General features: G+C 33.0%; 1 protein-coding gene across 2 annotated transcripts; it reads left to right on the top strand.

The window, feature by feature from the left end:
* The first annotated feature begins 3,221 nt into the window (after nucleotides 1-3,221).
* Nucleotides 3,222-11,753, top strand: LOC11428530 (protein RAE1). 2 transcript variants are annotated; one of them, XM_013606948.3, is made up of 10 exons: nucleotides 3,222-3,537; nucleotides 3,616-3,696; nucleotides 5,483-5,676; nucleotides 6,156-6,243; nucleotides 7,500-7,580; nucleotides 8,309-8,437; nucleotides 9,254-9,331; nucleotides 9,438-9,509; nucleotides 10,401-10,481; nucleotides 11,431-11,753. In XM_013606948.3, the coding sequence occupies exons 1-10, from the start codon at nucleotides 3,391-3,393 to the stop codon at nucleotides 11,479-11,481; spliced, it is 1,002 nt and encodes a 333-aa protein (XP_013462402.1). In that variant the 5' UTR covers nucleotides 3,222-3,390; the 3' UTR covers nucleotides 11,482-11,753. The 2 variants fall into 2 exon arrangements, with proteins under 2 accessions (XP_013462402.1, XP_003593160.1); XM_003593112.3 differs by having other exon boundaries at nucleotides 3,224-3,537; nucleotides 6,156-6,297.
* The last annotated feature ends 837 nt before the right edge of the window (nucleotides 11,754-12,590 follow it).

Genomic DNA, 12,590 nt, shown 5'->3' with positions numbered 1-12,590 from the left:
ATGTGGGTCCCATATAAATTTGGTGGATTCCATGTGAATTTTAACCAATTAAATAGAGTGTGTTGAAAAATATGTGTTAAAATGTGTCGCTAGTATTTAATTAATGTTTAAAAAGTTACTACATTGATTTCGGATTTAATACAATTTATAGGGTTGAAATTTGAACTTGAGTTGAGGGGATTATGTGGAAGGTTTACAAGATAATACAAACAATAATGTGTAGTACATTTGATAAGTTATACTATGTGTTTATAAACAAATATATAATGATAATGATAATGATGATTAGTCAACTTTGTTCTATAGTTTGTTTTGAAACAAATATTTATAAATTCTCTTTCAATGATCAATTTTTTTTATTATCTCTTCTAATTTTGCATTTAAAAAAAAAAAAAACTTGTCCATTGAACATAAAAAACATTTAACTTAAGTAGTGAAAAATAACAAATAAGTGACAAAAGTCATGACGTCATTTAGTAATAGTTAGTGTTCAAATGTTAAATTGTTTGTGAGTCTATTATTATTTGTTTGATCAAATTTGAATTTGAAGATTGAGATGATGAGGTGAAAGGTTTACAATACTTCTAAGAATTTATTTTTCTCACATTTAAATAGCTTTTTATGTGTTTAATATAAGACTTAAATGTAATTTTGGTCAGACAAAAAAAAAATGTAATTTTGGTCCCCATATTTTTGTTTATTTACAATTTTAATCCTCACTACATTTTCAAATATGAGAATCTTGTTCTCGATGTTTTAAAATTTCATAAATTTTCCCCACCAACATGCGATACTTGCAAATGATAGAAAAGAGTGCTTATAAAAACGTTCATTTCTGAAAATTTCCCAGAGGAAACCTAGACCGGTAAATGGTAGGAGATGAGCGCTTTTATAACATTACATGATATGATACAAGCTGGAGATTTTTTTAAGGGTGATACAACTAGAGACTTATTAAATATATGGTTAAATATGTTTTTTTCTCTATATAAATATACAAATTTTTCATTTTAGCCTCTCTAACTTTTTTATTCCTTCAAATTTTAGTACCAATTTTTTTTTCATCACCACTTTTACTCCATACTTTTAAGTTAACTCTCGTGTATTCTTCATATTTTTGAATGAAATTTGCCAAGAATGTTTAGAATATTACGTCAATCTCTCCCAAAAAAAATCAGAACTTGTTAACAAAATATGAATAATTTTATGTTTTTCATGTTATGCTAAAAAATTCTAACTTTTTTTTGCAGAGATTCTTATACTTGATAAGAGATAAACTAACTAATTTAATTGATATTTTTGGTAAAATTAGCGGCTGAAGTACCTTTTAAATACAAAATGACGTGAAAATGATACATATTTTTTCAATTAAATTAATGGAGAAAAATTGAGAAAAATATAGATAAACTATAAACTAATTGAATTAGCTTACGTTTAACAGGTTATATGATTTAGATTTGAATAAATCAATAACTGTTAAAGATATGTTTGATTTTGGTTAGGGGAATGGGGTGAAGCTTGGCAGTGGCGTTGGGGTTTGTGGGTTTGGGAGGAAGAGCTCTTATAGAGGAGTGTAGGCTATTACTTGCTAATGTTTCTTTGCAGCCTCTTTCTTATGATGTGTGACAGTGGCTCCCGGATCCCTTCGAAGGGTATTATGTTCGTGGTGTGTATGCTATGCTCACTGATCAGGAGTTACCGCAGGATAGGCAGGTTGTTGACTTGATTTGGCATAAACAGGTACCTCTTAAGGTGACTATTTTTTCCTAGAGGTTGCTTCATGATCGTCTTTCTACTAAATCAAATTTGGCGAATTGCGATGTCCTTGATGCAGAGGCGCGCCAGTGTGTGTCAGGTTGCGGTTTTATGGAGGATGCCCGACATTTGTTCCTGTCTTGCAGTTGTTTTGGGTGGCCTCTTTTGCGGCATTGGATTGGCTTTGATAGCGTCGACCATTGTGATATTTCAAGTCATTTTGTTCAGTTTATTCATTCCACAAGCGGCTTGAAGGCGCGAAGGTCATTTATGCAGCTTGTTTAGTTGCTTATTGTTTGGGTCTTATGGAACGAAAGAAATAATAGATTATTTAATTAGAAAGAAAGTTTCATGACTCAACTGCTATACAAAGTAAAATATTTTGTGGTGGTTGAAGGCTAATAAAGCTCTTTTTATTTTTGGTGACCATTTGTGGTGGTCGAGCTCTTTGTCGTGTTTATGCATTGGCTGACCTCTTGTTGTATTTTTGACTGAACTGCTCGTTCTTTTCTAGTAGTCTTTTTGGTACACCTTGTGTTGAGAGGACTGTTATAGCAGTGTTAATCTAATCCATTTTTGTTTGTTAAAAAAAAATTGAATTAGCTTATAAAAAATTACTCTAAACTAGTAAATATAAACTTCAAGTTCATGAAAATGCAAGAGATACCAAAGGAGTTTTATTTTAGTGAATAAAAATATTTGTTAGTTTGTGATGATTAAACAATATTGAAATTAAAATAATTGATAGTGTACTTGACCTAACTTCTCCTTAAAAATGTAGAGAAGTTGAAAAAAGTCGGGTCAAACGATACCTTAATCTCGCACAACGGTAATGTAGAAGCAACTGAATTTGGGTGAAAAAATTGAAAAATGGTTAAAAAAATAAATATTGGAAAATAGTTAAAAGTTATTAAAAATATAAAAATTATAAAATAATTAAGGCTTAATTGCACTTTTGGACCCCTATCTTTTCAAAAGTTGTGGTTATGGACCCCTAATTAATTTAAATACAAAACAGCCCCCTATGTTTTGATTCTTTGGCAGTTTTGGAACCCCAGTTCCTTGTTGACTCGGTCAACGCTGACGTGGCACCCTAAGTAAGGTGCCACGTGTCAATTTTTTTTTTTTTTTGCCTTGGGGGTCCAAAACTGCAAAAGAATCAAAACATAGGGGGCTGTTTTGTATTTAAATTAGTTAGGGGTCCATAACCGCAACTTTTGGAAAGATAGGGGTCCAAAAGTGCAATTAAGCCAATAATTAAAAACTGGTGAGAGGCTAAATGGGAAATGCACCCTAAAATAATGAGGTGGCACTAACCACACCCCATCAATAGGAAATTACTAAAATGCCCCTCCTAAGAGCAAAATGGTAAAATCATATGGATTTATTTTTATAATATAGGAAGTAGATAAACTTATAAACATAAATTAAAAACTCAAAAATAGTCTTACCAAATAGAGAAATATATAATTGAAGGAAAACGTAGAAGGAAGGAAGCAAGCAAGCAAAGCGTGGTAATAACGCAGGGTTGTATGATTTGATACCCTACACCTTCCCACACTCACACAAAACCTTTTCTTTCCTTCTATCTACTACTACTAGCAAGTAGTAACTCCCTCCAATTTTCTTTCAGCAATGTCGAATTTCTTATCGAACAACACAAATCCAAACCCTAACCCTAACAAATCCATCGAGGTGAATCAACCTCCAACTGATTCTGTTTCCAGTCTCAATTTCAGTCCCAAATCCAACTTACTTGTTGCTACTTCTTGGGATAATCAGGTATTCTTCAATGCAATGCAGTTGAATATTCAATTTTCTTTTACTTTTTCTGTTCTTTTTTTTTTCTTTCTTTTGTAGGTTCGGTGTTGGGAGGTTGCTCGTGATGGAGCAAATAACGTTGCCACTATGCCTAAGGCTTCTATAGCGCATGATCATCCGGTAATCTATTTAACTCTTTCACTTTAATTTTCATACATTCTGTTGTAAGTAATTCGTTACTATTACTAATAATCATATGTGTGACTTTACAAGTAGTTATTATGATGAAAGCGAAACCTTTATAATGATCTCATGATTATGATTGATTGAGCAAATTACACATTTTACACTGACGGTGTATATAAATTAGATCCGTAAGTTTTATCATACTAATTAAATCCTTATTGGGTTTAATTAGTATACTCGATCAGTGTACAATTATTTTACACATGCATCCAATGATGTGTTTCCACATCATTTGATCAATATGACAACTCGTGTGTTTTCATATTTATTAATTGACGTGACAACACATCATTGGATGCATGTGTAAAATAACTGTACACCGTGAGAGTATACTAATTAGATTCATTACTATATGAATGATGGACTCAATTGTGAATCTAAAGTAGAATATGGTGATGGTAGGGGGAGAGGACAACAGTAAGAGTAGTGAAGACTGACAGTGATTTCCATTTGTGATTTGTTTAAACAAAGTAAATAGTTGGATCTTTTGTGTAATTTTTGTCAGGCGATGATGAGGTATTTCTGTGATTGCTCATTTATTCAGCATAGTACAGTTTCTATTTTTAAATATTAAGATATTTGTATCCGTGTAGTGGTGTGTTTGTGTGTGTGTTTTAGGAGCCCTAGTTACGTACGATTTTTAGGCTGGATTTTTTTAGTATGTGTGCTCTTTCATTTCCATGTTTTGTGCAGATTGATGCAACTAATGAATAATAACATGGATTGACTGTTGTTGAGTTGATTGTGTAGATCAATTGATTGATAGTATCAAATTTTACACTTGTGGTTTTCATAATCCTGTTCATTTTCCTGATATTTTGGATCAAGCCCCACTGAAACTATCATCTAAAAAGTCTATTCTAGGAAACATAGGAATCAGTTTTAATAATTGCTATGTTGGGATTTAGTTATAGATTTTAATACTGTTATGTAGCTGTTTATGGAATAGTTACTTAGTTTTAATGACTGCAATGTAGCACTACATGTATTTTCGCATTATTAGTTTCAGCGGGATTCTAAGGTGTGCCCCTTTTTGATAGGGTACAATGGTGCATTGCTGTTCCCCTTGCATGTAACCATGATATTATAATAAAAGCCCACAGACGGGTATGGGCACTTATTCCATTGGTACATCCGTGTAGAGCATAAAGTGTGGCTGCCATAGTTAAAAAGTTTTAAAGTTTGTCATTTTTTGAAGGCAGTACTTCGATTATAGGGTATAGTTTTAAAGATGTTCTCTTTATATCAACCCCAAGTAGATGGTCAAGCTGAAGTTGTAAATCGTCGCAGAAGGTGATGATAAGGCTTTGTAGCCAGAGCAAGGTCTCATAGTTATAGATCAATTATAACAAAAGTTTATTCTTAAAATCGTAGGACTTAGTTTTAATAATTGCGATGTTAAGACTTCATTTTAATGACTTCTATGTGACAGTTGATGCAGTTGTTAGTTTTATAACTTGATGTTGGCAGTTTATGGAACAGTTATATATTTTTGTTTTTATTGGTGTGGCAGTGTTAGGGGAAAATTAGGTTTCATGTCGGGCTTTTTTATGAACAGAGATCATTTCTGTGGGAGTTTCTGAACTCCGGGACAAAAGAGATTGCTCTTGTTTTTGTAATTTGGTGTGATTTAATCCTATTATCTTCTATTATCTAGAAACAGTATTCTGTTAAAGTCATCTATATATCATCAGTTTATAATGCATATCTGTTTGCATAGGTTTTGTGCTCTGCTTGGAAGGATGATGGCACAACTGTCTTCTCTGGTGGATGTGACAAGCAAGTTAAAATGTGGCCTCTGTTGTCTGGAGGACAACCAATTACTGTAGCCATGCACGATGCACCTATCAAAGATATTGCTTGGATTCCCGAGATGAACCTTTTAGCCACAGGAAGCTGGGACAAGAATATAAAGTAATGTACCAGCATTCACTTTCTTTACGAAATTTAAATTATCATTTTCATATTATATAGTCTCGCATGTCTCTTAGGTTGTCTTCTATTGGAATTAGAATCAATTTAATTACTTCTGGATAGGAATGTCAGAAATGAGTGTTCCAATCTGAAGTTTGTGTAACCATGTAGGATTACTTTGTTGTTTTAGAAGAATATCTTATCTATGAGTTATAAAATATCTCTTATTCTTCCCTTTTTTTTTTTTTTTTTTTTTTTTTTTCCTGGTTATAAGCCTTTACAAAGCAGTTTTGGTAGCCTCCTACATAGACCGTGTCTTTAATCCAATTATTATAGATTATAGTGCATGCTTTAGCATTTAGTGGTGCTGATATGTATTGGGATTTGCGTCTTTCTGATTAAATATGTTATGGAGCTTACTATTTTACTTTATCTGGGGTTTTCTTCCTCTCCACATGACTTTTCCTGGCCACTTTTAGGTATTGGGATACAAGGCAGCCAAATCCAGTGCACACACAACAACTCCCAGAGCGCTGCTATGCAATGACAGTGAAACATCCTCTGATGGTAGTTGGCACTGCTGATAGAAATATTATTGTTTACAATTTGCAAAATCCTCAGGTGACACATTTGAGCATATTTTCTATCATTCATATTTGCTTTCAGTCATGTGTAATTAGCTTGCGACAACGGGGCTGTTTTATCTGCATATTTCATAGAGGTTGTGTTTCTTTTTTCTTGCATATAACATGATTAAAGAGGATCTCTTTTAGGGAGAAGAGAAATTACATGAGGATATTTTATCATCCAAAGGAAAGAAAACAGACAACCAAATTTCAGGTCCTGTTGTTAGTTTAGGATTACACATCCGAACCCAATTGACATTAAATGCAAGTATTCACCCATGTAATATTGCAATCTCAATGGATGGCATAGCACCAAAAGTTCAAATACCATAGTGTTCTAGAAAATTGGATAGAGTCTCCCCTAAAATAAGAGATTTCTGACCATACAAATATAAACATCAACACATAGGTCAAGTAAGGAGTTTGGGGCTTGTAAAGAAAGGCAAGGAGATTGTGTCTACCAACACGCCCATGTACAAAATCACAAAACAGACGCAGTTACCCATTTCATATGATTCGGAAATTTAACCAATGTCATAAGTGACCATAAATCAGCTTGCCTCACCAGAGAAGTGGGGACGTGCACTGAGATGTAGGTACAGTTGATAAACGAGCTTTCAAAAATAGTAGAAAAGAGGGAACAAGGTTACCTAGCAAGCCTCTTTGAGAAATTATTAGGAGTGGAAAATGTTTTTTTTCCTTTTCAAAAGTTCTCTGAAGAAGCTGCATATTCAAACGACACATTCGTCTGTGTTTCTATGTATTTGTGTGGCTAGATTTGCTTTTACGGTTCAAATTATAATTTGTAAATGCACAATATCGTTGGGCATGAACTGACATGTTAATTAGAAGAACAATTTTGTTCCAAAGGTGCAATTCTTTCTTCTCTTCTCCTCTGCTGTTTGCTTCAATTTGGGATGACCATTTAACAATACGGTGGTGCCTTAATCACCAGAAAGCTTAGGAACATCACTTCACACTTCTAACTTTTTGATAGACATATGTCTTTATTAATTGGTTGGTTGAATTCAAGTTTGTTGGAGTTTTGCATCCTATTGCATATTCTCCATTGTGGGCATTCAATATGTTCACTTATGCATGACCAGCTGGTCACTATTTTATTCAGCTGATCATTCTTTTAATGCTTTCAGTATTGCAAGTATCTCTTAACTTTAACCATATTTTCTTTTGCAACAGGTTGAGTTTAAGAGAATTGTTTCACCCTTAAAGTATCAGACAAGGTGCCTTGCTGCGTTCCCTGATCAACAAGGTTTCTTGGTATGCATCATTCCTCACTTCTTTAAAACATCTTTATGATTTTCCGTATTCAACAAATCTTATTTCCTATCGTCGTTTTACCTGTGAAAATGATATCCGATTCTTCCCAATAGGCTGCTCTGGCTCTGTTTAGTATCTGTGGAAGAACATTTTCTCTATAACCTATTTTTATTGTTTTTTTTTTTTTTAAATCTCTTGCACGCATCTTTCTGTTGACTAGAAAAATCCTTTCAGCTATGCACCTTTCTTTGGCGGTATCAAAGCAATATAAATTTTGCTGCCAAAATTAGAATGTGCAGGAGCATGAATGATATTTTGTAGCTTGATGATTACTTTGGTTGTGATAATAATATGAACTAATAAATATTAGTTTCTCTGAAAATGTCAAAAGAAAAAAGGAAATTTTCAAGTTTACTCCGTTTTCTGTCCTTTTCAAACTTATGACAAAATCTAATGTTCATCTATTTCCCTAAAGTATCTATGACATGTCTATGTTTTAAAGAATAATCTGCAAATCATCCATCTTCCTGATTCCCTTTCCTGTGTAACTCTTCAGTTGTCCTACAACAACAACCGAAGCCTGTTACCAATAGGTGGAATTGGTTATGTGGATCAAACAATGCCATAATATCCTGTCATGAATTGTATTTAAATATAGACCATTTACTTGCAATCTAGACCAATTAGTTTGGGCTGTTGAAACTGAGACTATACTTGCTGTGCTGTAGGTTGGATCAATAGAAGGAAGAGTTGGAGTGCATCATTTGGATGATAGTCAGCAGGCTAAAAACTTCACTTTCAAATGCCACAGAGAGGGGAATGAAATATACTCAGTCAACTCTTTAAACTTCCATCCTGTAAGATTTCTGGTTCCATCTTGGCCTTATATTCTACTTTATATGATTTACTTTACATTGTTGTGCACTGTTGTTATCTCTGCATTTTCAGTAATAGGTGTGATCTTTTTACCTTCTTTCTCTTTTTCAATAAATTATATGGTGTCAATTGCACCTGTTTCTTGTTTACTTACACTGCTGAAAAACATTTTTATCATCTTTTTTTAATGATAAAGAAACTAATTGTCAAAAAAAAAAAAAAATCATAAAGAAACTAAGAATAGAGTTCCTTCAAGTTGTAGGATAGAAGTTATATGATATATTGATGAATTACCATTACTTTTTTTCCTGACGTTATTCAACTATATCAAAATTCCAAGTGCTAAATGCGTAGTAGAAATACTTAAGACTTCTATTTCCCTGTATTTTCACTTCATGAAATTTGTGTGGAATATAGATGTGCAGTAGTAGAAATACTTAAGACTTCTATTTCACCGAAGATCTACAGTGCCGTGATATATTGACACTTTTTATCGATTACATTTTCTGTTTACATATCTCTAGTAGAAATACTCAAGACTTCAATTGTGTAATTTCGAACAAACTTCTTTGCTTCAATTCTGTTGAGTTTTGATAAATGCGTAGCTGATTGTTATATATCATTAATTATCATCTGTTGGTCTTCCTAAAATTTTGTAGCAAATACTTACCTTTCTTTTGGCACCTCTAGACCTGAATGTACAGCAATTATGGACACAAGATATCACTGACAAAGATATTCGCTTTAGTCTATTGTCATTCTTCCCCCATCAATTTTTTTTTAAATTTTTTTTTTAGGTACACCACACATTTGCTACGGCTGGTTCTGATGGTGCTTTTAATTTTTGGGACAAGGATAGTAAACAGAGGCTTAAGGTTATTTCAATCTCTATTATTACTCATTCAATTCCCAACCAATGCATATTAGAGTGATATTTTGGCATAATACATGCTTATTTAATGTGATCTTCTCTTATTTCAGGCCATGTTAAGATGCAGCCAACCCGTTCCTTGCAGTGCCTTTAACAATGATGGTTCAATATTTGCTTACTCAGTATGCCCGTTATCTCACTCTGCATAAGTTTTTAACATTGAATAAGTTTTGGCAATCTTTTTCTATCACACATACTTTTTTACTTTAGCATTTTCAATTGAGATTTTTTTTTGGTCTGCTGCTTTTTTTATTCTTTCTCAACTAGTTATGAAGATACCTTGTAAAAACATTCCTTGAGGGCAGCATGTGCATGAGAGGATGTCAAAATGCATGACAACTGTTCAGAATTTTCAAAGTAGGTTTCTGAGCCTACAAATAGAATATAGAAATTTAGAAAGATAGGTTCCATAAACAGAGAAGGAACGGAATAATGCTTCATTTATTGAATATTGAATGAGAACAAAGAAAAAAAATTATATTTCCATTTCTTATCATAAAAAAAAGGATTTTCCATAACAGAGGAAAAGCTTAGTTCCCAAATTGTTAACCAATCTCCATGCTTTTCCCTTCTATCTCTCCTGCCTTTTAAGATAAGCCTTTGTCCTTCCAACTAGAACCATCAAACTTCCTGAACCTCATACTATTAAAAAGGGAAGAAAAATATGTCAGATTTAAATTGAAACCGCTAGAGAGGAGTCTGAGATCTCATATTTGTTAATGGACTTGCTTTGAGAACTAAGAAGCATCACAGTTTTTACTTCCCAAGTGTTATATGCATAGGACATATTTTTGCAAACAGTAGCTGTCTTTTTTTATGTGGAGGGGGAAGAGACACCAAGCTTCATTTACTTGCTTGCCATAACTAATAGAAACTGAGTTGAAAAAAGATGAGAGATCAAGATGCACTATTATACTCATCCGTGTTAGATTTTTCTAAATTTCATGTATTATAGTTACAAGCTTTATTGCCATTAGGTATGTGGATTTGATATACTGATTTCCTGCTTGTAGGTCTGCTATGACTGGAGTAAAGGGGCAGAAAATCATAATCCGGCAACAGCAAAGCCGTACATTTTCCTGCACTTGCCACAGGTATTTGGTTCGGCTGCTCCTATGACGTCCATATCCTCCAAAATTGCTAAAATATTTATGTTTCCCCCATATCTTATACTGATATGCATACCAAACTCTCGCATATGTTTCCAAAATTGTTTTCTCCATTTTTATTTTCAAAAGAACTATTGATTGATACATTTGGGATTTAACTCCAAAAAGAGTTTCTTCTCTGGTCTTATTCCTCTTCACGGGCTGAGAAGAATAGGAGTACATGCTCCTTTATTTATTACCTGAATAGAAATATAGTGCATTTGAAAAGAAATAACAATTTGGTTTGTGTATTTCAACCTTTGACTTTTGTTTAAGAAAGATAAAGGACATACCACGAGAAAGGCAAAGGGTGTTGGACATTGGTGGAGTTGTATATGATCCACCTAATATGAGTGTTGTTAAATAGTTGCCATGGTGGTACTGTGTCAGAATGACACGATGAATTTTGTGCCAGCTGCCGCTAATGGGTGCAATCACACATTTTTAAGACGGACTTTTTCCATGCGCCATAAGTCGTTGTCTGCCATTAACAACGTTGCTTAACAGTGGTGGTGGTGGGGGTCTTCTTGATGGTAAATTTGAGTTGGAGTTTATAATTTTGTGAATGATGATAATAGGGGAGATAAAAATGATAGTTAGTATTAGTAAGTCGTAGGCTATTGAATATAGTCAAATCTTAAATTTTAGATAGGACTAATGATTCGAAGCAAAAAAAAGGATAGGACTAATGATAGTCAAAAGAAAGATGTGTATCTTTTCTATTATGTATTTTTGTAAGTTTTGATAATCATCTATTGATTAATATAGTGATATATTAATTGCATATTCTCATAGCTGTTATATCATACACATGTATCATACCAAGTTCCTGGATTTAATATCTAAAAGAATATCCTTCTATCATCTGTTACTGATATGTTCCTGTGGGAGGCAGGAATCTGAGGTCAAGGGAAAACCGCGCATTGGTGCGACTGGCAGAAGGTAAAGGACGCTGCTCTGCAATATCGTTAGTGGGGTGGGTATACTTCGAAGAATTATCAACTGATGATGCTTAATGATATCTTTCATTAAGTGTATGTATAATATGCAAGTGCCTATGGTTTGTGTGTATGTTTTTCAGTTTTATGAACAATAGGTTCTTTCATGACTCTGCAAAACGATACTTTTAGGTGTAAATGTCGATTTAATTGTCGGATTTTGTAAAGGATATAGAAAATTAGCTATAAAATTTAGTATAAATATTCTACCCTTCCAACATCTTTATTTAAGAATTTATATGGAACGCAACCTTCAAATAATATTTTGTTAATTTATTTCATTAGTTTATACTATTATTTTCATATATCAAGGATTTATCAACGTACTCCCTCAGATCTCGTATATAATTATCAATTCTTTTCAAAATATAATTAAAATTTAACTCTGATTTACTTTATTTAATGTAGTTATTTTAAAAGTATTCAGAAATTAAATTTAGATTGTTCACAACAACTTTGTGAGACATGTGGTGGTATATACTTTAGTTGTTTAACCGTTTGACTTTGGTCTGCGTATGAAAAAACATATGGGAGATGTCAGTTATTTAAAGACTTTTAGTTATCTAAAGTGATTAGTCGAAATAATTATGTGTAGAAAGTACACGTTACAGCAAGTATATGTTAAATTATAGGATATCATTAGTATGGATCAACATAGAAGATAAGAATTCTCCTATTCCCAATAAATGTATCTTGAGATCAGATTCAAAAATTTCTCACTGGTAAGCTAAATAAGTTACATTGTAAACTTCTAGTTCTCTTCGACCTTGCATAAGTAGTGCCTGTCCTAATTTAAATTTTCAATTAACAAAACCGAAAAAAGTTATAGGACACAACACTGCCAAAATAGGTTCAAGCTTGTGAAATGAGAGGTTCCATATAATTATACGATTATTTAATTTGGAATCAAGCTGTTAGCAGTGTTTGGTGTAACATAATCCATAACTCCAAAGAGAAATTGAAAAACAGATTTCATTATATTCCAAACATATATTTGTAGAGAAAATGCAATGCCAACCATTACTAAAAGAATAAACACAGCAACCCCCCTGAAGTA

The sequence above is a fragment of the Medicago truncatula genome, chromosome 2 (genome assembly GCF_003473485.1).
Source record: "Medicago truncatula cultivar Jemalong A17 chromosome 2, MtrunA17r5.0-ANR, whole genome shotgun sequence".
In the NCBI taxonomy this organism is placed as follows: Eukaryota; Viridiplantae; Streptophyta; class Magnoliopsida; order Fabales; family Fabaceae; genus Medicago; species Medicago truncatula.
Note: the sequence above shows the minus strand (reverse complement) of the source record. Positions and strands in the feature narration are given on the sequence as shown.

What these genes read in the sequence shown, in the direction of transcription:
- LOC11428530 (XM_003593112.3), top strand. Translation starts at nt 3,391, where the DNA reads ATGTCGAATTTCTTATCGAACAACACAAATCCAAACCCTAACCCTAAC. An exon ending in CTACTTCTTGGGATAATCAG is followed by an intron (nt 3,538 to 3,615) that starts GTATTCTTCAAT and finishes TTTCTTTTGTAG; the next exon opens with GTTCGGTGTTGGGAGGTTGC. An exon ending in AGCTGGGACAAGAATATAAA is followed by an intron (nt 5,677 to 6,155) that starts GTAATGTACCAG and finishes GGCCACTTTTAG; the next exon opens with GTATTGGGATACAAGGCAGC.